The sequence below is a fragment of the Hippopotamus amphibius genome, chromosome 12 (genome assembly GCF_030028045.1).
Source record: "Hippopotamus amphibius kiboko isolate mHipAmp2 chromosome 12, mHipAmp2.hap2, whole genome shotgun sequence".
Classification (NCBI taxonomy): domain Eukaryota; kingdom Metazoa; phylum Chordata; class Mammalia; order Artiodactyla; family Hippopotamidae; genus Hippopotamus; species Hippopotamus amphibius.
In genome coordinates, this window is record NC_080197.1 from 53,464,987 (window position 1) to 53,488,649 (window position 23,663).

General features: G+C 41.0%; 1 protein-coding gene across 5 annotated transcripts in view; it reads right to left on the minus strand.

Moving 5' to 3' along the window:
• BICD1 (BICD cargo adaptor 1) overlaps positions 1–23,093 on the minus strand; it is a 222,578-nt gene extending 199,485 nt beyond the window's left edge. For all 5 annotated transcript variants that reach the window (XM_057703229.1, XM_057703232.1, XM_057703227.1 and 2 more), the window contains exon 1: positions 22,459–23,093. In XM_057703229.1, coding sequence (XP_057559212.1) covers positions 22,459–22,671 — 213 coding nt within the window. In that variant the 5' untranslated portion in view covers positions 22,672–23,093. The remainder of the gene's footprint in view (positions 1–22,458) is intronic.
• Positions 23,094–23,663: the final 570 nt, after the last annotated feature.

The window sequence follows — 23,663 nt, forward strand, 5'->3', positions numbered from 1 at the left end:
GATTTTGCTTTTTATTTGTAGATCTAGTTCTTCTAAACATTTAATCAAATAGTCTGCTTAGAAAATAAAGGTCCTCTCAAAATATATGTCACTTCTTTCAATGGAAGCATTCACATGCAGTTTGATAAAGGCAAAGTACACACCCCCCCCAAAACAGTCTAACAGAATAGGAATTTAAAACAGCAAACAACAGGAAAATAATTGTTCAACTTTATTAATAATGTAAAAATTCAAAATAGTATGACATTCTACATTTTACCTATCCAATAAGTAAGAATTTTTGGAAAAGAAGGCAGATTTCTCTTTCTTATGTGTACAGGTCAGTAACACTTGTGACCACAAAAACATTCCACTATTTTTTATAATCTACATTTCTAATCATATGTTTTTTTCTACCCATACATCCTCAGCAATAAGAGACTTCAGAAGGTCAGGCCTGGGAAGATTTCCGGCAAGAAATGAAAGCGACGTAGAATGCTTCCTGGAAAACCGAGGTCCTTTTGACTCGATTTCCCAGACATTGCAAGGTAAAATTATGCATCTTACCAATGGCCTAGTAGTATTTCTATCTTCAGGTTAAATATCCAAACGTTATATTACTGTTCTTGGAGCTGCTTTATACTCAGCCACGTAGTCGGAATAGCACGCTTATGAATGCAGTTATAGGTTCTCACAAAAAAGTAAAAGCATCATATGATAACATATTTGCTGAAGAACCCCCCACTTGTATGTCCCCATCTCAGCTCTTTCCTTGAGTATATTCTTCCTCACTGAATTATTCAGTTAAAATAAAGACAAGGACGCGCAGCAAAAGTAGAGGCAATGATAGAAGAATAATGGTCTGGAGATTGGGGAGGGGGTGGGGAATACACCGCTGGCTCTGGAGTCTTAGATTTCCAGGATGTGGGAGAGAATGAGCAGTATGTTCTCCAAGGGCTGCAGGGGGAGACAAGTAAGCCCAGTCGAGGAGACGGAAAGAATATTCTGGGAGGAGATTAAGATACAAGAAAATCAGCTCACCATGGAGAAGGGCAGCAAACAGATAAGTAGAATGTTTGGCAGGAGAGGGGTGAGAGGGTAAGAGAATGGATGAGAGGAGGGAACACAAGGCTTTATGAAGGTAAGAATAGAAAAGATGAGTAAGGGATACTCGAATCCAAGTATAACAGTCTCGTTTATAAAAGCCTTTCTTTTATTAGCCCATAGTGAGAGGCTTATAAAGGTGTTGTGTTGACTTTTAGGCAATTTTTAAAAATATTATAGTTTTCTAAAATTTCTCTGCCATAAAGAAAAAAACAAAACACTTTTGCCAGAACAGGAGGGAAGCCAGTGAACCAAGTTACTCACTGGGAGTATAATTATAAACATTTAGCATTGTTTTGAAAGGAAGAAAAAGAAAAGCTTTTATTTAATAGTTTTCAGGATCTCAAGAAAGAATTCATCCTCCACCTATTTTCAGGGAGATATGATGCTTCTTGGAAGAAGCCCAGAGGATCCTGTTGTTAAATCAAGACCCATGCAGGAAAAAATAATTGTCCACTCCACAATGACATGGCATGTAACACAAAGGCAGTGGTGCTCATCCAGCAGGGAGAGGGCCCCTTCAATACTGGGACCCCCACCAGCTGACTTAATTACAGCACAGCAAGGCAATCCACTACGAAGACACTGCAACCGAAAGAAGGCTGCTGAGATTCACCCTCGGTTCAGGGACAGGTGTTCTGCTGCTTCTTATTTAGTATGAGACCTTCTAGAAATTTCTGAAAATGGATACACACCAACAAGTTTTCAACTACCAGTATTTTTTTTTAAGCCTACCATATGCTACTGTAAAAATAATCCTTAATTTGAGGGTCAATCAGCAAGGATTTACTGAGCCAGGACCGTGTATAAGGGATGGAAAAAGGCCTAAAGCAGCTTACTGTCTAGTTTAAGGACGTGGATTAAACTCTGATTCAAGTACTTTTGACTTTTTTCATCATGCTGTACACACACACACAACATTACAGCAGAGGCCATGACACGACTGCCTTAAAAATGCTCAGACGATAACAAACACAAATTTACAGAAACAGAGTGGTTCCACACTAGGAAACATGGCTTTAAACAAGGGATGGCGCACTGAAACCTAACTCAGCAGTCAACGTAACTGAACGTAGGTACCGCAGTTGCCATAGCAACCACAGGGACAAGGGCACAAGACAGATAATTAGCCCCTCCAATTATGAAGCTGTACTACAGTCACTAAATAATAGCCCTGAGTAATTTCTACCTTGTAAAAAGTTTTAAGGAAAATGAAAATTTAACTACAAACTTACTAAAGAAAGACTAAGCTATTACTGTCTTATTGTTTTATTAAATTAATACAAATGCAGCCTTTCTGCATGCAGCAAACTCTACCTTCCTGGTCACTTTAAAGGAGATGAATTAATCAAAATCATAAAATTCTTTTTTTTTTCAGCTGTGCCGCGGCTTGTGGGAGCTCAGTTCCCCTACCAGGGATGGAACTGCGGCCACAGGATTGAAAGCACCGAGTCCTAACCACTGGACCACCAGGGAATTCCCCTCAAAATCATAAAATTCTTCATTTTTATGTGTAAATGTACAATAATGCCACCCAAGGACTTCAGTTAATTTACAATTTCTATGGCACACACAATTCACACTTAATACTCACAACAAGTCTATGAACTAAGCAAGCACAGCTCAATGAGCTTGACTAAATTAAATGAATGTACCACGCTTGGAGAACTGCCTGCCACACAACCAGCACTAGGTTAGTCCAAGTTATGACTTCTACCATTATAGCAGTATTATCGCTGATATTATTACTATTGCTAAAAATGCAAGTTTTGAAGTTACACTGCCCCACTCAAATTTTGGTTCCATCATTAACTAGACAAGCTACCTCCATCGGTGACTCAGTATTCTCATCTATATAATGGAAATAATAAAAACATCTACTTCATAGACTATCAAGGTGTTGAGATCAGACAGACTACATATTTAGCCGACTACCTGGTATGCAGTAGGCAGTAGACACAATTTTGCAATTATAACAGTTTAAATGTTTGGTCTCAGTCTCCTAGCCAGTAAATAGGGAACTGGAATTAAAACTCAGGTTTCCTGACAAAGTTTAGAACACTTTCTACAGCCACACTGCTAGAAAACATACAAACACAGTCCATATAATCAAGCAGATATACCCAAGTATTATTATAATACAGTAACAAAAAGTCACATTGGTTGCACATGCTGACACTAGGTGCAGAAAGGCTTTCTGTGATGTCAGATAATCAGGCCAGATGCTCCAGCTGAAACATACCACCAAACATGCTACCTTCTTTTCCTTTTTTCTACTATGATTTTTTTTTCCTTTTTGAAAAATACAGAAAAATTATGTATCTGAGTAAAGAATCAACACAGTAAATATTTGAGAGTGTTGTTTCAGGTCACAAAAGCAAAATAACGTGTTAGCAAAACAACTACTTTAAAATACTAAGTATTCAGTGAAAACCAGAGTCATGATAAACCAAAACAGTGCTATACCTCCAGGTATTAGTAACTATTTCAGGAGCCTTCAGCAAACCTGATAGCAAAGCTCCTAAATAACAGCTGGGATATGTTTAACAAAGAAGCACCTTCTTAATTTCTTTACAATGTTCAACCTGGGTGCACAGTGGTCCCGGTAAGTCTCTCTTCTAGAGAGACTGGAGTTCAGGGCAGGACAAGGAGACTGGGGATCTGGGAAGGAGAGGAAGGGGGGGTCATCTCCTCTCTCTCTGTTCTCTCTTTGCTCACTCTCAAAATTCACTCCATTCATTCATCAAAATGTCACGTTCAGTGCTTGGTGATATAAAGTTGAATAAGACACAAAGAGAAAACAGACATGAAAATCAACAATGGCCAAACAGGAGAACATCAGAGTTGCCTCGGGTTTTACAGGAGGGCATAGTGAGATGCCAGCTAACCAGAGCGTGCACTTTGGGCAAAGTTTTGTGCCAGGTGCTCCTGCATGTACCATCTCATTCAAAAAGAAACACAGTCCTGTTTACTGTTCCTATTCAGTAGATGAAGAAATGGAGGCTTTAAGATATAAGAGGGAGACTCAGACTAAAACTTGGATCCTTTCAGTCCAAGTCCAGGGCTCTTGTTGAGGCACAATGATTCACCTCCAGCTCTTCTGCTTTCTCATTCTTGACTTTGCTTCCTTCTTCTCCCCTTCCTTCCTTCCTTCCTTCCTTCCTTCCTTCCTTCCTTCCTCCCTCCCTCCCTCCCTCCCTTTCTTTCTTTATTGGCTGCACTGGGTCTTCGTTGCTGCCCGAGGGCTTTCTCTAAGTTGCAGCAAGCAGGGGATGCTCTTCGTTGTGGTTCGAGGGCTTCTCATTGCAGTGGCTTCTCTTGTTGCGAAGCATGGGCTCTAGAGCACAGGCTCAGTAGCTGTGGTGCACGGACTTAGTTGCTCTGCAGCATGTGGTATCTTCCCGGACCAGGGACTGAACCCATGTCCCCTGCATTGGCAGTCAGATTCTTAACGACTGTGCCACCAGGGAAGTCCCTGCTTTCTTCTTTCTTTCTTTCTTTCTTTCTTTTTTTCATAGAAGAGCAAGAGTGTCAGTATCTAGATCAGAAGTCAAAACTCAAATGCCAAGTAATTCCCTGGTGGTCCAGTGGTTAGGACTCCGCACTTCCACTGCAGGGGGCATGGGTTCGATCCCTCGTTGGGGAATTAAGATCCCACAAGCCATGCAGCCAAAATGAAAAACCCCCCAACAGATGATACAGATGAGGGAGGTGGGCAGTAAGGAGTTATGGAAGAGACAGAAGGGTGGGGATTGTGGTGAACTGGAGGCTCGTGCCCTTTGTGAAGGAGAGAGGCTCGGCTCCAGCCCACTCATGTCATGAAGAAATGTGGGCCCAGGGCTTTGTGAAATCTTCCAATTTTTTGAGCGAGCTCTGAAATCCAGATTTTTTACATGACTCTCCTTACTATTAAAAAAAAGAAGCTCCCTGCATCAAATGTTTCTAAATCACCAGGCTGGCTTTGCCTGTGGGGTACCAGTTTGTGATCTCTACTCTGGAGGAGAGGTGGCCAGTCTCACTGGCACTGCTCTCCATCACTCTGGTATTTCACCTGCAGAGTTTAACAACCAAGCAGCCATTGCAAAACAAACGACAGGACTGGTGCAGCTGTTGTCTTCAGGACCTTATTCTAATTCTGCAGTATTAGTGAGACAGGCATGTTCAGTGGTGGAGCTACAATGCTGAAAACAATTTAGACATCCTCTGTTCCCAAATCCATCAGTGCCTGACTCACTTCCTTAACATCCCTACCAAATAGCTTTTTGGCTTCTACTTAAACATCTGCATTAGCCAACAAGGAAGTCTCTCTCCTCAGAAAACCTGTCACTTTTCCCCCTGCTGTCTTCCATAAAGGAAGGTTCTTCATATTAAGTTGAGCTCTGTATCCTTGTATCTGCCACCCATTGGTGCCTGGATCATTATACCTAGAACACAACATTCCAGGGTTGGACAGACGGACATTTACCATCACATTATGGACAGTGTTTCTGTTAATGCAGACTAAGGTCACATCAGGTTCTTCACAGTCTGATACACTTGCCTCCTGGGCCTGCAGAGACTACAACATGATCTAGCACTGCAAGGAAGTCAACAAAGATCCACAGCAGAGGGGAAAGAAAGCTGTTATTTGTACCAGTCACATTTTTTTACTTCAATTCCAATATAAGGATATATTTATGCTCCAGTCTCCATGTTTCTAATCTAGAGTACACACATTGCTTCCTATAAATGATTAACTCTTTAGTTTAAAAAAATACTGACATCCATTTTAGTAAGTGGAGGAGGTTGCCTTCACAAAATGTCAGAAGTGTACATATGGCTAGTTTGTTTTATTTTTAGGAAGAAAAGGGACATTTTAGCTTTGTAATAAAATGAAATACAGCTACACACAATGTGTATCATGAAATGTAGCAAATGTAAGTCCAGCAAATTATATCACAGAGCATAATAACTATAGGATGATGCTTGTTTTTCTGTCAAAGTCATGAATCCTTTCCAAATGTTAAATGCTCTGGCAGACACACTTTAAAATTCTTTTTTAAACAAAGCATCAAAATTGGGATCCATGAGAATCTTCAAATTCAAATAAATATGAAATATTTCATCTCCTAAATTTAATCATGAAATATTTATGCCTTCATTTTCATATCTCTTCATATGATTTCTTTATATTCTTCTTAGCTCGTTATAAAGAAACATAGGAGCCATCCTGATTTCTCCCTTTCTTTTGCTCTCACAATCAATTAATTAGCAAATCCTTCAACATGCATCCTGAATCATTCTTTTCTCACCCCCAAGTAGATCTTCCCTCAGCCCAAACTACCATAACCTAATGCTGGAACTACTGCAGCAGCCTCCTCACTTGCCTCGCTCCCTGGACAGTCTGCAAGGAAGTGCCAGAGTGATCTTCCTGAAATATTTACCAGATTGTGTCACTCTAGTGGCTGCCCGTTATGCTTAAAATAAAGTCCAGACTTATCGTCAGCGCTCTAGGACCCGGTCGCTGTCCACTGCTCCACCCTCCTCTCTAACACCCCTACCAGCCCTTCGCTCTGGATTGCAGGAGTTCTCTATTGAGGGGAGTATGGTCCCACCCTGGGGGGAGAGGAGGTGTTCGGAAAGTGTGAGGGTGTTTTTTTGGTTTATTCTGTGTTTATTATTTTCTTAATTTTTAAATTGAGATATAATTGATATATAACATTGTGTCGGTTTTAAGGTGTACAAGTTGATTTGTTATATGTATAGATTGCAAAATGATCACCACAATAAGTCTAGTTAACATCCATCACCTCACATAGCTCCAATTTTTTTTTCTTGTGATGAGAACTAAAACCTACTCCCTTAGCAACTTTCAAACATATAATACAGTATTGTTAACTATAGTCACCGTGCTGTACAGCAACAGCATTTTCATAAACACAGGGACACCCTGGCAACACTGTGGGAGGGAGAATGAGTATAATTTGATTCCTTCCAGGGATGCTCACCATCCTCCAGGAGCCCCAGGCCCCACAATGCATAGCACAGCTCTGCCCTATAAAGGCTACTGCACCCAAAATGCCAGTAAAACCAAGCTCATTCAAACCTCAAGGTCTTTACCTTTGCTGCTACTTTCAGCCTGGGACACTGAAATCTTTTCCAGGCTTGCTCTTTCTCAGCCTGAAATGTCGTCGCCTTTGAAAGGCCACGTCTGGTCCTCATTTCTAAAATAGCCTCCCCCACCAGCATACCCGTGCAGAATAATTTACTCTCATTATTTCTTTACCCTGCTTTCTTCACTTTTTTGCCCACATCATTATGCAAAATAATTTCTTTATTTCCTTACTCTTTTATGCTTTTCTCCCCAACTAGGATGTCAAGCCCCCGAGGGCAGGAACGATATACCCCCAGCACCTAATTACAGTGCCTAGGACATGGCAGGTGTTCAATAATCATCTGTGAAATAAACAAATGTTCACAGCAATTTTCTTTACTTAGGATTAGGAATGCAGAAAAACTTCATTTTGACATACAGTGTCATCTAACCTTCATTTCATTTCTAGTTATTTTTTTTCTACATCAAGTTTTCTTTTTGGTAATGGATTCTCACTCAGAGTTGTTTTTACATGCCGCAACTTTTATTTTTACATAAATCCATAAATATGGAGAGGTAACAGTAAGTTTAAAACGTCCCAAGTCATCACTTAACTCATTCACAGAATGTGAAAGAGGGTTTTCTTATGAGTATTTTTGTCAACCTTGGAGTAAACGTATTACTTCTTCTTCCAATAGGGTCTCTGCCAATAGGGTCAGAAGCCCAACGGCAGGACTGCTTCTGAGGACAACAAGAAGCACAGATGGTGGTAGTCTCTTTGCTCTGAAAGGAGCAACTCCTGAATCCGCAAGGATAGAGAAGGAGCATTACTTGTCAAAAATGCTCACAAACATATTCACAAGACCAAGAAGAGTTGAAAAATTATGCAACATACATTTTTTTGTTTAAATCACACTTCGAAAGCACTAAATCAAAAGTTCAAACCAGGGCTACGAAATGGGCTAAGGGAGAAGTGATAAGTGGGGATGTGTGGCATTACATCTAGATTTTAAGATATGATTTTATTTAAACATATAGAAATCTGTTAGGCTATGCAAGGAGAATGAGTATAATTTGATTCCTTTTATGTTCCACACATATATGATGTATGTTTGGATAGGGTCTAATTAGATACTAAATGCTAACCAGTGCTTCTCTTTGATGCATGGTGTTTGAGGACTGGTATACATTTACCTACAGTTTGTGAGAGACTGTGCATTTTATATCATTTTTTAAAATTAATTTTATTTATTTATTTACTATTTTTGGGGGGTACACCAAGTTCAATCATCTGTTTTTATACACATATCCCCGTATTCCCTCCCTCCCTCGACTCCCCCTCCCTGCATTTTATATCTTAATACAGACTGCCAAATCACATTCTCAAAGCTCACAGCAATTCATGCTCCCACAAACAATGTATAAGAATGTTCACATTTCCACACACTTTGCAACACTGTATATTATCAACATTTAAAATTTTTGTAAGTTGATTGGTAAAAAAGTGAAAACTCACTATTATTTAATTGGCATTCCCTGACTACTGATACTGAGTATCTTTTACACGTTTACTGATTATTTGCAAACCCTCTTCTGTTTGTCTAGTTACAGTGTTTGCCCTTTTTCTACTGTATTGTTGTTTTCAATCAACTCAGAGTAGCTGTATATTAAGGATAATAATCCTTTGTAAGTCGATCACGTTGCATTTTTTCCACCCAATTTGTTGTCTGTATTCCACTTTTGTTTATGGTGCCTATCTCAACTTTTCTTAAAAAAAATTTCTATATAACCGAATGTGCCAGTCTTGCCTTCTGATTCTCAGTTTTATATCTTGCTTAGGAAGGTTTCCTCCACAATGACATCTAATAAATGTTCCCAGGAATTTTCTCCTAATTAGAGTTCATTTTTTCATGATCCATTTAATCCTTGATATTCTGGTGTAAAGTTAATGGAAAGTGAGAGGATAAAAGATGAGAGGGCTTCCCTGGTGGCACAGTGGTTAAGAATCCACCTGCCAATGCAGGGGACACGGGTTCGAGCCCTGGGCTGGGAAGATCCCACGTGCCGCAGAGCAACTAAGCCCATGCACCACAACTACTGAGCCTGCACTCTAGAGCCCGAGAGCCACAACTACTGAGCCCATGCACCACAACTACTGAAGCTCACACGCCTAGAGCCCATGCTCCACAACAAGAGAAGCCACTGCAATAAGAAGTCAGTGCACTGCTACAAAGAGTAGCCCCCACTTGTTGCAACTAGAGAAAGCCCGAGTGCAGCAACAAAGACCCAACGCAGCCAAAAATAAAAAATAAATAAATAATAAATCTTAAAAAGAAGAAGAGAAAGAAAACTATACAGGGAGAAAAAAGGGACTGGGGAAGTCTTATTTTTTTAATGTAAATAGAGAGTTTTAAATATGATGCTGCATTGCTGAGCTTTTGCTCTCCATATTGCTAATATTAGATTCTGAAGGGGAAAATTCTCAAATAGTTTTAACTTGAAAATACAATTAAGCTATATAAGGGGAAAATTATTGATTTAAAACTATCTGAAGGTTTTTTTAAGTAAGAGAAACAATTGCATTTTTCATAATATGAAAAATTAAATAATGTAAGATGATAAAAAGAAATGAATTCTTACTTATGTAATAGTTCATCTGAGCCTTTTCCATAAAAGTTTTAAATTTTCCAGGGGTATGATATTATTTTTTACTAAATGGACCAGTTAATTGGGAACTGGTATAGAAATTAATTTTTCCAATGACTGTGATAAGAAGAAAATAACTTGGGGACTCGAGGGGGGGGAGTCAAGGAAGGGAGGGAATACGGGGATATGTGTATAAAAACAGATGATTGAACCTGATGTACCCCCCCCAAAAAAAAATAAAATAAAATAATTAAAAAAAAAAAAGAAAGAAAGAAAATAACCAAGGGCAGAATTTTTATAAAGCTACAGGGAATAAGTGCACTCAAGGCAAAAGCACTCATGTACTGCTTACTTTGAAATGTTCTTGCTTTAATTCAGTTTTAGCCTCTGAGCATTCTTCCTAAGAAGTCAATTCATTCTTGCATTTTAAAGGTTAGTTTTATATTTTATCAGCATTTTTAATTGTTCCCAGCAGAGGGGTTAGTCAGAGGTCCTAGACCACGGTACTGTCAGAATCAGAAGCCAAAAAATCACTGTTTTCGAACATGAAGTTAATGATGTCACTCTCCTGCTTTGACACTGTCAATAGTTTTCCCGTGGTGTACAGATCAAGCCGCCTAGCACCCCCACAAGTGGTCTGACCCCGTTCCAGAGGCAGAAGGGAGACCCTTCCAGAAAAGCTGCAGAATGGAGGCTGAAGCTCAATCAATGGCACCGCAGAGAAAAGACAAGCGAGGAGGAAAACAGCCGAAGAAGTAAAGCCACCGAGCAAGGAAATATTAAGTCTAGAATGGACAGAGCTCAACATTCGAGGTCTGATCAACAGGTTGGAACTGAAGTCAAGACCGCAGGACACGTGGCTCTCGGAGCCGAGAGAGTCAGGAATCGAGGGTGTCTGAGCATGAGGGTCTCGGAGCAGGAGCAGCCCATACACATGGAAGGACCGAGGTACGGAGGACCCACACAGAAGGGGCAATCAGGCCACCCGGTCCCAATGGGGAAACGTTGGGAAGCTGCCACTCTCCAATTCACAAGAGGCCAGGAGGCTAAAACAAACCCTAAAACACACCAAACGCGGCCCGGGAGCAGCAGAGACTTCCAGACCTTGTGAGTTGGAGGTACTTTTCACCTTCCCGTGCAGACACCATCACTGTCAGCCAGGCCGGAGCGGAGCGGGGCGGGGAAGAGCGGAGCGGTGCGGGGGGGTGGGTGGCGATGTGCTCACAAGCCTCGTTACACGGCCCTTCCTCGTCTGACCCCAAACCACCTCCCCTGGCTCACCTCCCAACCCCTCATCCCATTTCAGATACCACCCGCAACAACACAGACACGATGAGCAACGATCTTTCCTTTGCAGCCAGTTTCTTCCTCCCGAGTGACTCCGCCCCTCATCTGGAAAATCCCTCCTTGTTCTTCACGCCCCCTCAAACCTTGCCCTGATCAGAAAGTTTTCTCTGATTCTTTTAAGTTTGCTGCCCTACACTTTGGGGTCCTATCAAACACAGCCAACACATTACTCTTTTCACTACTTTATTATTATAATGAATTATTATCGCCATCACATCCATCATGTATCAGGTGCTTACTATGTGTCAGGGACTATATTAAATGCTTTACGTGGATTTTCCTTTAACATCTATAGTTATTATCTTCCTCTCTTTTAGAGAGGAGGAAAGTGAGATTCGTAGAGTTTCAAGTATTAGCCTAAGATCCCAGAGCAACTAAACAGATTCAAATACAGTTTGTTCTGACTCAAAAACCCATGATCTTTCCAATATAATACTTTCATCACATTTGCTCATGTCTTTTGCCTCTAACAGCAAATAACAACTTAAAGATAAAGACCGTGTCCCCCTCATTTTTGTACACCCAGCATAAACTTGGCACATGACTGATGCTCTCTAAATATTTAATACATGAATGAGTGAATGAGTGAGTGAATGAGTGAGTGAGTGAATGAATGAGTGAATGAGTGAGGAATGAGTAAATGAGTGAGTGAATGAATGAGTGAATGAGTGAGTGAATGAATGAATGACCAGCTTCCATTCCAGTCCCTCAGGAGCTAGAATATCAACTGTGGCACAGAATCAGTAATACAACGTTAAACAGTCCTTACAGTCTTTGTGTCACGTGAGACTAAAGTCTACCTACTGGCTCACATGGTCCAGAATAAGGGGCAGAGAGTAGAAGAAAGTTAGGTACAGATTCCGGTTCAAGGAACCAGGCAAGTCAACTCAGTATCTTTTTTAGTAAGCTGATTTAATTAGTCAAACAAATGGTTATTTTTAAAACAAGTAGTCTCGTTCAACCTCGTTTCAAAATAACTGTCTTAATTACTTCATCTTTTTTTTTTCAGCCTAAATGAATGCAATACCATACCTGTCTCTTAAACACTTGCTGTGGGGGAGGCGGGGAGGAGAATGCCACCAACCTCATGAGCAGCCAGGTTAATTTAAACTCCTTTTCCCTGAAGGAGGTTACACACTCCTTGAATGTACACACAGGTGGGGGAGAAAAAGCATAGGACACTGTGACTGCTGTGCTCAAATCCTCCAAGTTTCCCACATCACTCAGAGCAAAAGCCGAAGTCCTGGTAACTATTTAAAAGCTGCTGCATAGCTGACACTCATTTCCTCTCTGACCTCATCTGCTGTTCACACACCGCCCCCCCTCCCCTCCAGCCAGACAGCCTCTTTGCCCGTCCCTGCCCAGGAGGCTTTCTCTGACATTTCCCCATGTCACACGCCTTCTCCTCCTTCCCTGCTCTATTTTTCTCTATAGCATTTAGGACCATTTAACATTCTATTTTACTTATTCATTTTGTTTATTGTCTCCTCTTCCATGCTCCTGCGAATGTAAGCTTCATGAGCATGGATATTTCTGTTGGGCTTGTCTCCGCTGTATTCTCAGCACCTAGATTTGTGCCTAACACATAGGAGGTATGAAATATATTGTTACTGCAGGAAAGAATGAATGAACCTTAGTTATTAGCTTTATGCAATGACCTACCTGCTCATGGTATTTACTTTGGTGTCCACTGTCCATATTTCTAAATCACATTAGCATCACAAATTAAAATGCAACTTAAAAATTTTTCACTTGGAATTGATTAATGATGACAGTTCTTTTCATTGTCATTTCCTGAAATGTCTCACTGTAACCACTGTCTAAAAATGTAATTGTGGTTTTGAGATCCTGGTCTCCATTTTAGCACATAATAGCTCATATTATCCCAAACACTTCAATGTGACTTGCAAAGATATAATATTTATTTGGCTAAAATGAAAAAAGCACATAAAACTTGACTGGAAATAAATGCAGTGATTAAGAGGACCTGAGGGACTTCCATGGTGGTCCAGTGGCTAAGACTCTGCGCTCCCAATGCAGGGGGCCTGGGTTCAATCCCTGGTCAGGGAACTAGGTCCCACAGGCTGCAACTAAGACCTGGTGCAGCCAAATAAATAAATAAATAAACATTTTAAGAAAAGGGGAGGGGGGAACCTGAGAACTCTCTCAAAAAAGGGCTCTAGTTCTAAATTATTTTAAAATATTAACAAAAAGGGTTACTGCTGTTCAGATCATTAGAATGAGATCATTAAACCATAGTTAACTGTGAATCACCAACACTTGATCAACTTAAAAATATAATCCAAAGGGCCAACAATTTAAAAGCATTTATAATTAGTTTTCAAGTGTGTTATAGCCTTTTTTCTTCTCTCTAATGGTTGCTTTTTCTTCCTAATTATATTTCCTTCAGGTTTTGAGCTTAAAGGCTCTGCACACACACAGGCATTAGCAGAAAGAACATCAGATTATGATTTAAAGGGGGGGAAATGTCCATGTATACCAAACAGATAATCTGTAAGACGGCGGTGTCTTCAGCTCATCAAAAGAAGCCATGTACAAGATTATGGGACTTGCCTGGTGGTGCAGTGGTTAGGACTTGGAGCTCCCAATGCAGGGGGCCCAGGTTTGCTCCCTGGTCAGGAAACTAGATCCCACATGCATACGGCAATTAAAAGAGCCCACATGCCGCAACTATAGATCCCACACGCAGCAACAAAGATCCTATGTGCCGCAACTAAGTCTCGGCACAGCCTACATAAATAAATATTAAAAAAAAAAAAAAAGCCATGTACAAGATTAGACTTATCCTGTCTGTCTCCATCTAGTTACCTCACATCGAAGTCAACTTCAAAAAATCTCCTAAAACTATCTAGAGAATGGCAATCAGTGAGGCTTATCAAGAAGGCACATTCATGTTATAATATAAACCTCTTTCAATTTCAAAAATTGACGGCTAAGAGCTCTTCAGCAGTGGCATTTGATTCCACATTAGTCTGCAGTATGCCAGAGAAAAACAAAGACCCATCATTCTGAACCTTCTATTTACAGACCCACGCCAAACTGTGCAACAAAACATTCTTAAGGAAATTGCTACTGTTATTGTGTACTCCCCATAAAAGTAAACAGGTCTCTTTTTTTTTCAATTCTAAATATAAAGATAGAAACACAGCAGTTAAATATTACATTTTAGAGTAGTGCTTTTTCTCCATAATGTCTGAAAACAGTAAGTATGTATAACCAAAAAAACAAGTGAAAATAACCCCACAAGTTAAAGATCAACCATCAAAGCAATTTTTTTTTAAATTCTACTTATGAACTTGTGAAGCTCGTATAAACAGCTGCAAACAAAATAGAGCAACAAAACAGACACAACAAAGCAGACAAATAACTTTTAAAAGAAACTTCAAACAATCCTGAAGGATCGAAAATTACACTTTTAGCATGCATCTTAAGCAGTTAAGTTTCTGATGATGTTTGTTGGTTTTCTGAAAGGCTTTCCCAGCATCTTCATTTATAGAAAACAGAGAAGTAAAAAGACTGTGATTGAGGTTTGCATACTAGCTTATAACTTCCCAGTTTTTCTTACCAAACACTTCTATAACGATGGAGACACTTACTCCTAGAGTTGGAAGTTTCTAGGAGAGATGCTCTCAGCCCTGGTTGCACCTATGAGGGCAGTGGGGTTAACATACTGAAACCCCTCTCCACTTCCAATGACTGACTGAACTGTCTCAGGGTGGGGTCTAGGCAGTGGTAGTTTTATAAATCACCCAGCTGATCCCAATGAGTAGTCTGTATTGAAAGTCACCTCTTCAAAAAGAAGACCTCAGGGGGTATCTAGGCTCTGCACAAACACTTTCGATGTCGAGCTCCAAAATCTCATTTGAAGAATCTAAAGGCAGTACACTCCATTATGGACGGTCATTTTTCAAATGAACGGCTATTTTAATTTTCCTTTTTTTGTGGAGGTATAATTTCTTTACAATATTATATTAGTTCCCAGGTGTATAACATAATGATTCAAAACTTTCATAGATTATACTACATTTAAAGTGATTATAAAATACTGGCTATATTCCCTGTGCTGTACAATATATTCTTGTAGCTTATTTATTTTATACATAGTAGTCTGTACTTCTTAATCCCCTTTCCCTGTCTTGCCCCTCCCTTCCTTCTCTCTGCTGGTAAGCACTAGTTTGTTCTCTATACCTGTGAGTCTGTTTCTGCTTTGACACATTCATTCATTTTATTTTTTAGATTCCACGTATAAATAATAACATTCAGTATTTGTCTTTCTCTGTCTGACTTATTTCACTAAGTATAATCCCCTCCAGGTCCATCCATGTTGTTGCAAATACCAAATTTCATTCTTTTGTATGGCTGAGTAGCATTCCCGTGGACCACACCTTCTTTAAATAAATGGTTATTTTTACAGGGTATGGTGGCCCCCCACTTCCCCTAAAAACCACCAACCGAGTTCCACAGTCTTTGTACTTGTCCTTCTTCCTAAGAAAATCACTTTCTGCAATTTCCACATGACCGGCTCCTTCTCATCATTCAGGTCTGGGCTCAAATGTCACCTCCGGGGAGAGGCGTTTCCTGATCACGCCTTCCCCAGCCAGCCCCCATGTCTCCACTCCCGGCATTTCTCACATCTGCTGTGCGCCTATGCTTGCTGCTGTCTCCCATAGGCTCCAACAGGCAGCTCCATCTTGCCTGCCTTATTCAACCCTGTATCTTCAGCACAGCACAGCGCCAACATAGCAGCCACTCAGTAACAACTTCTGAATGAATAAATGAAACAGAACAAGAAGTAACGGACATGGCTCTGATGAAGCCTGTGTTTAAAAAAAAGAAGTAATGGACAATCTAAAGCAAAAAAAAAACAAAAAAAAAACTCTGATTGGTATATTATATAAAACAGTTGACTGCAGATTATAAAATACTGGACTAATAAAAATTATAGGTGGCTTTAATTTTCTTCATACATTTGTGTACTTTACTGTCTTCAATAAAAGTAAATCATCTTTATAATTACAACCAAAATAGTACAATAAAAATAATTTTTTATAAGAAGTTGAAAAAAAACCCCTCAATTATCACAGGGCAAAGATGGGATAACGTAATGAGGCCCAATTGCCTGCATCATCCTGGCTTCTCCCCAAGACCCAGCACGGACAGGATGTGGCCACACCGCAGGACCAGCCCTTGCCGGCCATGGACACCAGCCACCTATTATGGGATCCATGTAGCTCCAACACCAGCCAGGAAGACAAGAAATCAAAATCGCTGCTAATTCACCCATAAAACTTCCCATCTTTTCCCTTGGTATATCACAAGGCCTGCCATGGGGCAACCAACCAAACTCCATCAGTTTCTTTTACACACACCTACACTAGTTTTCTCTCTCACAGGCCACCCAAGCTATCCTTAGGGAAGACCCTGGCCACCCCCCCCCCCACCCCTCCCAGCCTCCAGAGCCAACCACAGGCTCTCTAGTTTTCTTCCCTAATCAGTCCCATTTGCTTCACACTTGAAACATCAGTGCCTTAAAATTACAGCACTGCCCTAGAAATATCGGCATTTTAAAAGAATATACTATTAAATAAAAATGTCAGGTTACAGAGTAATACATATGGCATGATTCTATTTTTATACAAACTAAAGAATAAGAACAAAAAAAACTTGCGTATGAATTTATGTTTAAAGATATTTAAAACAAGAGACTACTCACCAAAGTATTAGCAATAGAGACAGGACTGGGAAGAGAGGAAGGGGAAACTATTCAATTGTCTATGCTCTTACCTAACTGGGATGGTTGCCACAAATTGTCATAATTACACAACTGTAATTTTTAAAGAGCAATCAAACTCATAGAGTCAAAAAAACAGAAAGAAAAAAGGAAAAGTGCTGACACACTCTCGAGTACCCGTCAGTGGGGGGTGAGTGCTATTGCTCCCCGCACTCCTCACCCAAGAGCTCTGCAAGGGCTGGTCCTCCTCGCTGTGCCAGCCCAGCTTCCTGCCCACTGTTTACACATCTCCTAATTGAGAATGCAGTCAAACTAACTGGTAAAAACATTGTTGAATTATTTGTACATTCCATATTCTGGAAATTAGGTCTGAATAAAATGACAACCAATTGCACAAATTATTCATTTTATTAAACTGAGTTGAGTACTTTATATCATGCAACGTATGCCTTCCCTCAAAGAAAACATGCATTTCAAAAACTCATATAACTCAGGCATCAACTTTACCCTCTAAGATTGCTCTTTCCCCCAGAACCTCCCTTTGTGAATGGAACCACCTTCTAATCCATCCTGATATTCTCAAATCTACTCTCTTCCTCACTTCCCACAACCAGTCACATCCAACACACTGTGTAAACACCCTCAAGTTTGCCCTACCCTCCACTACCCCTACCGCCCCGCACAGCTCCAATCCACCCTATGTGACTAACACCATGACCTTCTAAACTACATGTGGTTGAGGTGTTTGAGCCTCTCTAGGTAGTGAGGTGCAAAGAAAGTGGGCTTCTTCCGGAACCAGGTTTCACCACTTAACTTTGTAGCCCTGGGAAGGACCCTTAGCCTCTCTAAGACCAAGTTTTCTCTTCTGTATGATGCAAGCCATATCTACCTTGTAAAAGGATTGCTGTAAGAATTACAGATAACGTATGCAAAGTGCCTAGTCCTAAACAGGGCTGTATACATAGTTCAATGCTTTATTACTTTATTTTCTTATCTGTAAAAAAAGGCAATAAGGCTCTGAGTTACTTTGAAGATTAAATGAGGTAAGATGTAAGGCACCAAACACAGTTACTGTTTCCTTTCATTTCCTTTTAATGGTTTCCCATCCCCAAACAAAATATGGCCACTGTCACTTTCCCAATTCCATCTCCTACCACTTCTCTTTTAGCATGATGAATTACTTAACAGTCAGACTACACACCTCTCCATGCCCTCCTTTCCTTCAAAGCCATGTTTACAGGTGAAATTTCAGTTGTGAGAAAGTCCTTTACTACACATTTCAACACGCAAGTTAGTTATTATATTTTCAAACTTGGAATGCAATATCCACAAAGTACAAATGTGTTTAAGGGGGAAATAGGGAAGAATATTTGTGAGCATGAAATTCTGAAAAAAACCTTCAAACCATGGCTTCTTTATATGTCCATGCAAATATGATGAATGTGATGAGAGATTATAAAATCTTGCTAAATGGTACCTGAGAAATAACTTTGCCAGAGATGAAATCTTGAGTTGGAAAAAAAAAAATGGTGCAAGTTAGAGAAACTGGATCAAAAAAAAAAGAAATACAATTGAAAGTGATGATGTTTGTTTGTCGAGGTTGCTTGTAAACACTTTCCAAAAGTATATGTCCATATACTTTAGATGTCTTAATTTGATAATAAATGTGATAATAAGTGTAACATTTCTTCTTTAAAAACAGTAAGAGAGGGAAAAACTAGCTTAGATAATTCAATATAACTTTCCTCTATGTTTATTCACAGATTGGGAAAGAAAGCTGGCAGTTTTTTCCCCATTTGATTTTATGATTCAGAATTTACAAAGAGAAGAGAAACTAACAATTTCTTAAGCATAAGAGGAAAAAAATTAGTTTGCTTAAAGATGAATTCAGGTAGTTAAACGGCTTTCGTCAAGTCCCTAATGTGCCAATTTCTAAAAGTATGTAAGTTCAGTGTTTATTTCTTGAGTGATTTAACTATAGTCCTGAAAAAGCATCAAGTTGGCTCTAAGAGGAAAAGCTGCTCTGTGTCCACAAAGTGCTTCCTCAGCAGCGGGTGTCAGTTGAGAAAACAAACGAGAGAAAGAGTTGAGGATTCTTAGCACAGAGTCCACTGTAACCTAGCTGCAAAACTTTTCGAACGTTGTCACACGGACATGTTTGCTAAAATGCTACCAGGAATGCTGAATCATTCCTTTTTAAGGGGATCTTTTAAAACTTTCCTACATTTTAAATTTAAAATATTTTTAAAGCAAAAACAAAAACCCTTAAAGTTCTAGGTTTTTTTTAAATAAATGTTTATTTTTAATTTTCAAGTTATTTTAGAACCTTGACTCTTCTTCAAACACTATTTTGGCCTTGGTGACAGGCAGAGTGCTGATTTACACACATCCCAAACATACAATCAGCCAGGCTCTGAACATACCCGAGTATGGGTGCCCCTCAGGCCAATGAAAATGAAGCATTATTCACGAAATCATGAAGCCATGGTCAAGTATTCTAGTGGACGTGTGCTTTGTGTAGCTCCCCAAAGATAATGAAAAGGAGAACATTATGATGTCAGAAGTCACTCTTTTCACATCATTAGTACTTTTCTTCTAAGTGTGTTCCTTTGGAATTACAGCAGTCATGCAGGCACAGGGCAGAGAGAGCCCTAATGATATGAGGCCAAGCCAAACAGCAATCCAGACTCAGGGAAGAAAATAACTAGAAAAAAATTAATAAATTCATCATCTTGATTCTGCACATCTTCAGCAATACTGCTCACCTGCTTTAGTCACAGCTGTGTACAGCCTGCGAAGGGGGGCAGCAGCATTGCTGGGTGCTGACACTTGAAAACAACATGACCTGCAAAGACTGAGCGTGTCGCGACACTGCAAATTACTAATGTCCAACTTGGACACAGCATAGTTTTTTTCTGTTGACATTCCCATAAACTGGTCCAATTACTTTTAAATGAATCATATCTGATGAAACAGCCTGGAAACAAACCAAAGATTTTATACTTGGCTTTATAGTACAGAACATCATCATTTCCTATATATACCTGCAAACGAACAAAACTTCCTTTTGAAAAATCAGAGCACTAACAAAACATATTTTTCAAGGATGGCTTCTATATGATATCATCACTGCAATATCTCAGTTTGCACAATTATTTTGGATTTACTTTTGAAACAGGTAATATTATTGAGACAGATTTAGCTCATTTAAATACTACTCCCAACTAAAGTATACATCATGTTTAAAGGATAAAAATAACAGCTCTCACTATCAAATAATCATATATAATGATTATTTTATTACCCTAAAATACATTTTTATATAATCGTATGAGCCAGTTCATTGGGAACCTAAAATTAAATTATACTTATGCTAAATGCAACTCAAAATACATACATAAACAAGTATCATTTGGTGAAAATAATTTGGATAAACTTTTATTAACCTCCTGCTATATAGCACAAAATATACCTCAATTTTTTATAGAAAAAGTTATAACTGATATTTGCATTATTCCCTATTAAGAAAACACTCACACTATTCTTACAAAACATTTTTTCTCATTTTTCCTATTACTGCTGATGAAAGAATACAGGTAGTTTTTAATACTAATCGCTTCCTATACTTCTTAATTTTCTTAGTCTTTCTCTGACACTAACCAATATGGACTAATGAATGCTTGATAAAGTATATCTTCTTCCAGTATAAACTTACTCTTTCACAAAATATTTCTTGTATGCTCACTATATGCTGGGCTTTTGCATTAAAGACTTTGGATGCATTATAAACTAAGACAGATTCCTTGCCTTAAGAGCTCATGGTCTAGTAAAGGCAAAACACAATTGCATTAAGGTTTACTATGCACAATGAACGCAGTGACACAGAAGAATCCTAGTAGGGTTATTTGAATCAAGCAGGAAGGCCAGTTAATAATTATATTCCATTTCATTAAATTAAGTCTACCACCTTTATCAAGGAGGTGATGGCTAACTGCCTGGTTTGCAATTCCTCGTCTTGGTAAAGCAGTGTTGATAAGTGTGACAACATCAAAACATCTCTGAAAATTACAATCACCTTCCTGACTTCACAAGGTTTAGCATTATTGAATTTAAACATATCAGCTTAAGACGTAACCTAAGTTGGAAAATACCATTAAGTCCAACTGTAGTTAAGAACAGACACGTACATGGTAAAAACAAAACAAAACAGAAAAAACAAGAACAACAAAGAAAACATGAACTAGAAATTTACAGCCTAACAAACAAAAATCAGATTTCTGGTTGGCGTTTTTACCTTATGTTTATTTTTTGGCATCTAGGCATCAGAATAAAAATAAGACATACCTGAAAGTACAAATGCTTACCATATTATGCACTAAATTAGAAGGCAAGTTGATTAGATATGTCATGTCATGTTTTTGAAATGTAATAACACAAAACAAGACACCTTCTGAAAAACTGAGTACATTATAAGAAAAACACGTTTGATTAACATTATATATACCAAATTAGAATTAACATTTTAAATGCCGATATGCACCTAAAAATAAAGACATGCCACATAGAAAAGCGGTGTGTACATTTACATTTAGGACCGGTTACCTCCCATCCCAGAAACTGGGTAAAAAAAGACTGAGTTCCTTCAACAATATGTATATTCTTCTAAGTCTTTGATATTCACTACTTATTTTCTTCCAATACATTAGCCAGTCTTAAAAGAAGCCAAATACCAAGAGATTAAAGAGGACAAGTGTTATATATACATGGTCCATTTGTGACATTCTGGTTTTATACACACAGCCATTTCAAACAGAAGAGCCTTGTCTGAAATGCACGGCTACCCACACATTTGATATATACCATTCTTTCAGACCACTGGTAGGGGAGTTAAATCTTCCTTGCTCAGGGTGACCTTATAAGACTTTGGGCATGGCCCAGCCTCACTCAGAGGTGAAGTCAAGGCAGCAGCAACACCCAGCAGTAGAGTTGTTTTCCCCCAGCAGCCGGATGACAAAAACAGCTAAAGCCAAGTAGAATGAAGATTGATCAAGCCTTTGTCAAATGGGATTGGCCGGGAGTTCTTCTAATAACAGTTCCTAATCTCAAGAAGGAGTGGTTACATTCAGCAGAAGGCTGAGGTACCATAGGTTCTAAAACCTGAAACACAGGCCCACTCATCGCCTTTGTAAATTATGGGATTGTCGCTGAAACCTGGATTTGATATAACAGCAGTTTTGAGAAGTTTGATTTACGCATTTCAACCTAGTTCCATGTCGCCTTAGAGTGCTGAGACTTGAGGACTCTTATGAATCTCCCTCCCCCACCGCCTAAACAGCCATCGCCTCCCAAATTCCAGCTTATACATTCATTTCCTGGGCAATTTCTCTCTTGGGGGTAAAACAATGGACTCTTTCAATCTTCTCTTATCTACAAAGGGCTCTAAGATGAAGAAACAGTCCTCTCAATGGCATCCTTTTCCGACTTCCTTACAAATGATGAGTGGGTACTAAGAGTGGGGGGATCCGGCCGCGCAGGGAAGAGGTGACAGGCCACTCACCTCTTTCAGCTGCTCCAGCTCCTGCTTGAGGCTGTCGTACTCTGCCTCCAGCTCGTCATACTGCTGTTTGAGGGTCAGCTTCTCTTCCAGCACCACCAGCCCGTACTCGGCCGCCTGGATCTTCTCATGGGTCGTCTCCGTGAGCTCCTTGGTCAGCCTCTCTATCTCGCTCTTATAATGGTCCACAGTCTGCAATACCTCTTCCGCGGCCATAGCCCCAGTGGATGGAGGCAGGAGGGGGTCACGGGGTGGGGGAGATGGATGCAAAGCAGGCGGGGGGAAGGGAGAGGAAACTAAGGAGGGAAGGAAGAAAATGGAAAAGTGTGGCCGGATGAAGGAGCAGAGAAATGCCCTGACTGCCCTCCGGCAGCCGCAGCTACACTGCCCGGGAGCCCGGCGAGAAACGCAACATGGAAAACCAGGGGAGAGGCTCAGGGGCGAGGCGGCCGCTGCTCCAGCCTGTGTCCCTCGGGCCGGCCCTGCGCGCGGTCAGCGGCGGTGCGGCATGGCCTGGCTGCGGCGCGGGTCGGCGATGCTTATTCAGAGGCGCGCGCGGCCGCCATGTCTCCGGGCAGCGCCACCGCGGTCGCCCGGGGCCCGCTCCGCTCGCCGCGCCCGCCGCCCCACCTGCTCCCTCGGCCGCGCCGCAGCCGGTGCAGAATGATGCAGCGTTGGGCCGCTGGCTCCCTGCGCTCCTGGCCGGGCTCCGCGCAGGGGGCGGGGGGCGGGGAGGCGGGCGGCGTCGGCGCGGGGGGAGGGGGAGGGACCAGACGGAGCCCTCCCGAGGCGCCTCCCGCTGCGCGGCCCCGCGGGTGCGCCGCGCGCTGGCCGAGGCGGCGGGACGCGGGCGGGGACGGACCCCCGCCCGGCCCGCCTGGCTGGCTGGCCGCCCGCAGGGGTTCCTCCCCGGGCTTCGTCCGAGTGGGCGTCGAGGCCCCAGAGCGTGGCTCAGGCGCCCGGCCCGCTCGTGAGCCCAAGCTCAAGAAGCTGCCTGGAACCGGCGCCTTCCTCAAAGAGGAGCAAACAGCAACTAAGGCGCTCGCGCTCGGGGCCCGCGCATCCGCTGCCTCGCCTCCTGGGCTCGCGGCATCCTTCCCGGGCGTTCAGCACCCAAACGGTGTGCTTCCAAAGCCTTCCAGATGTTTCCCCCCCATCCCACCCCCGCCGCAGTGCTCCCGCTTCCGCCGCTTCCGCCTGCTTCCTCT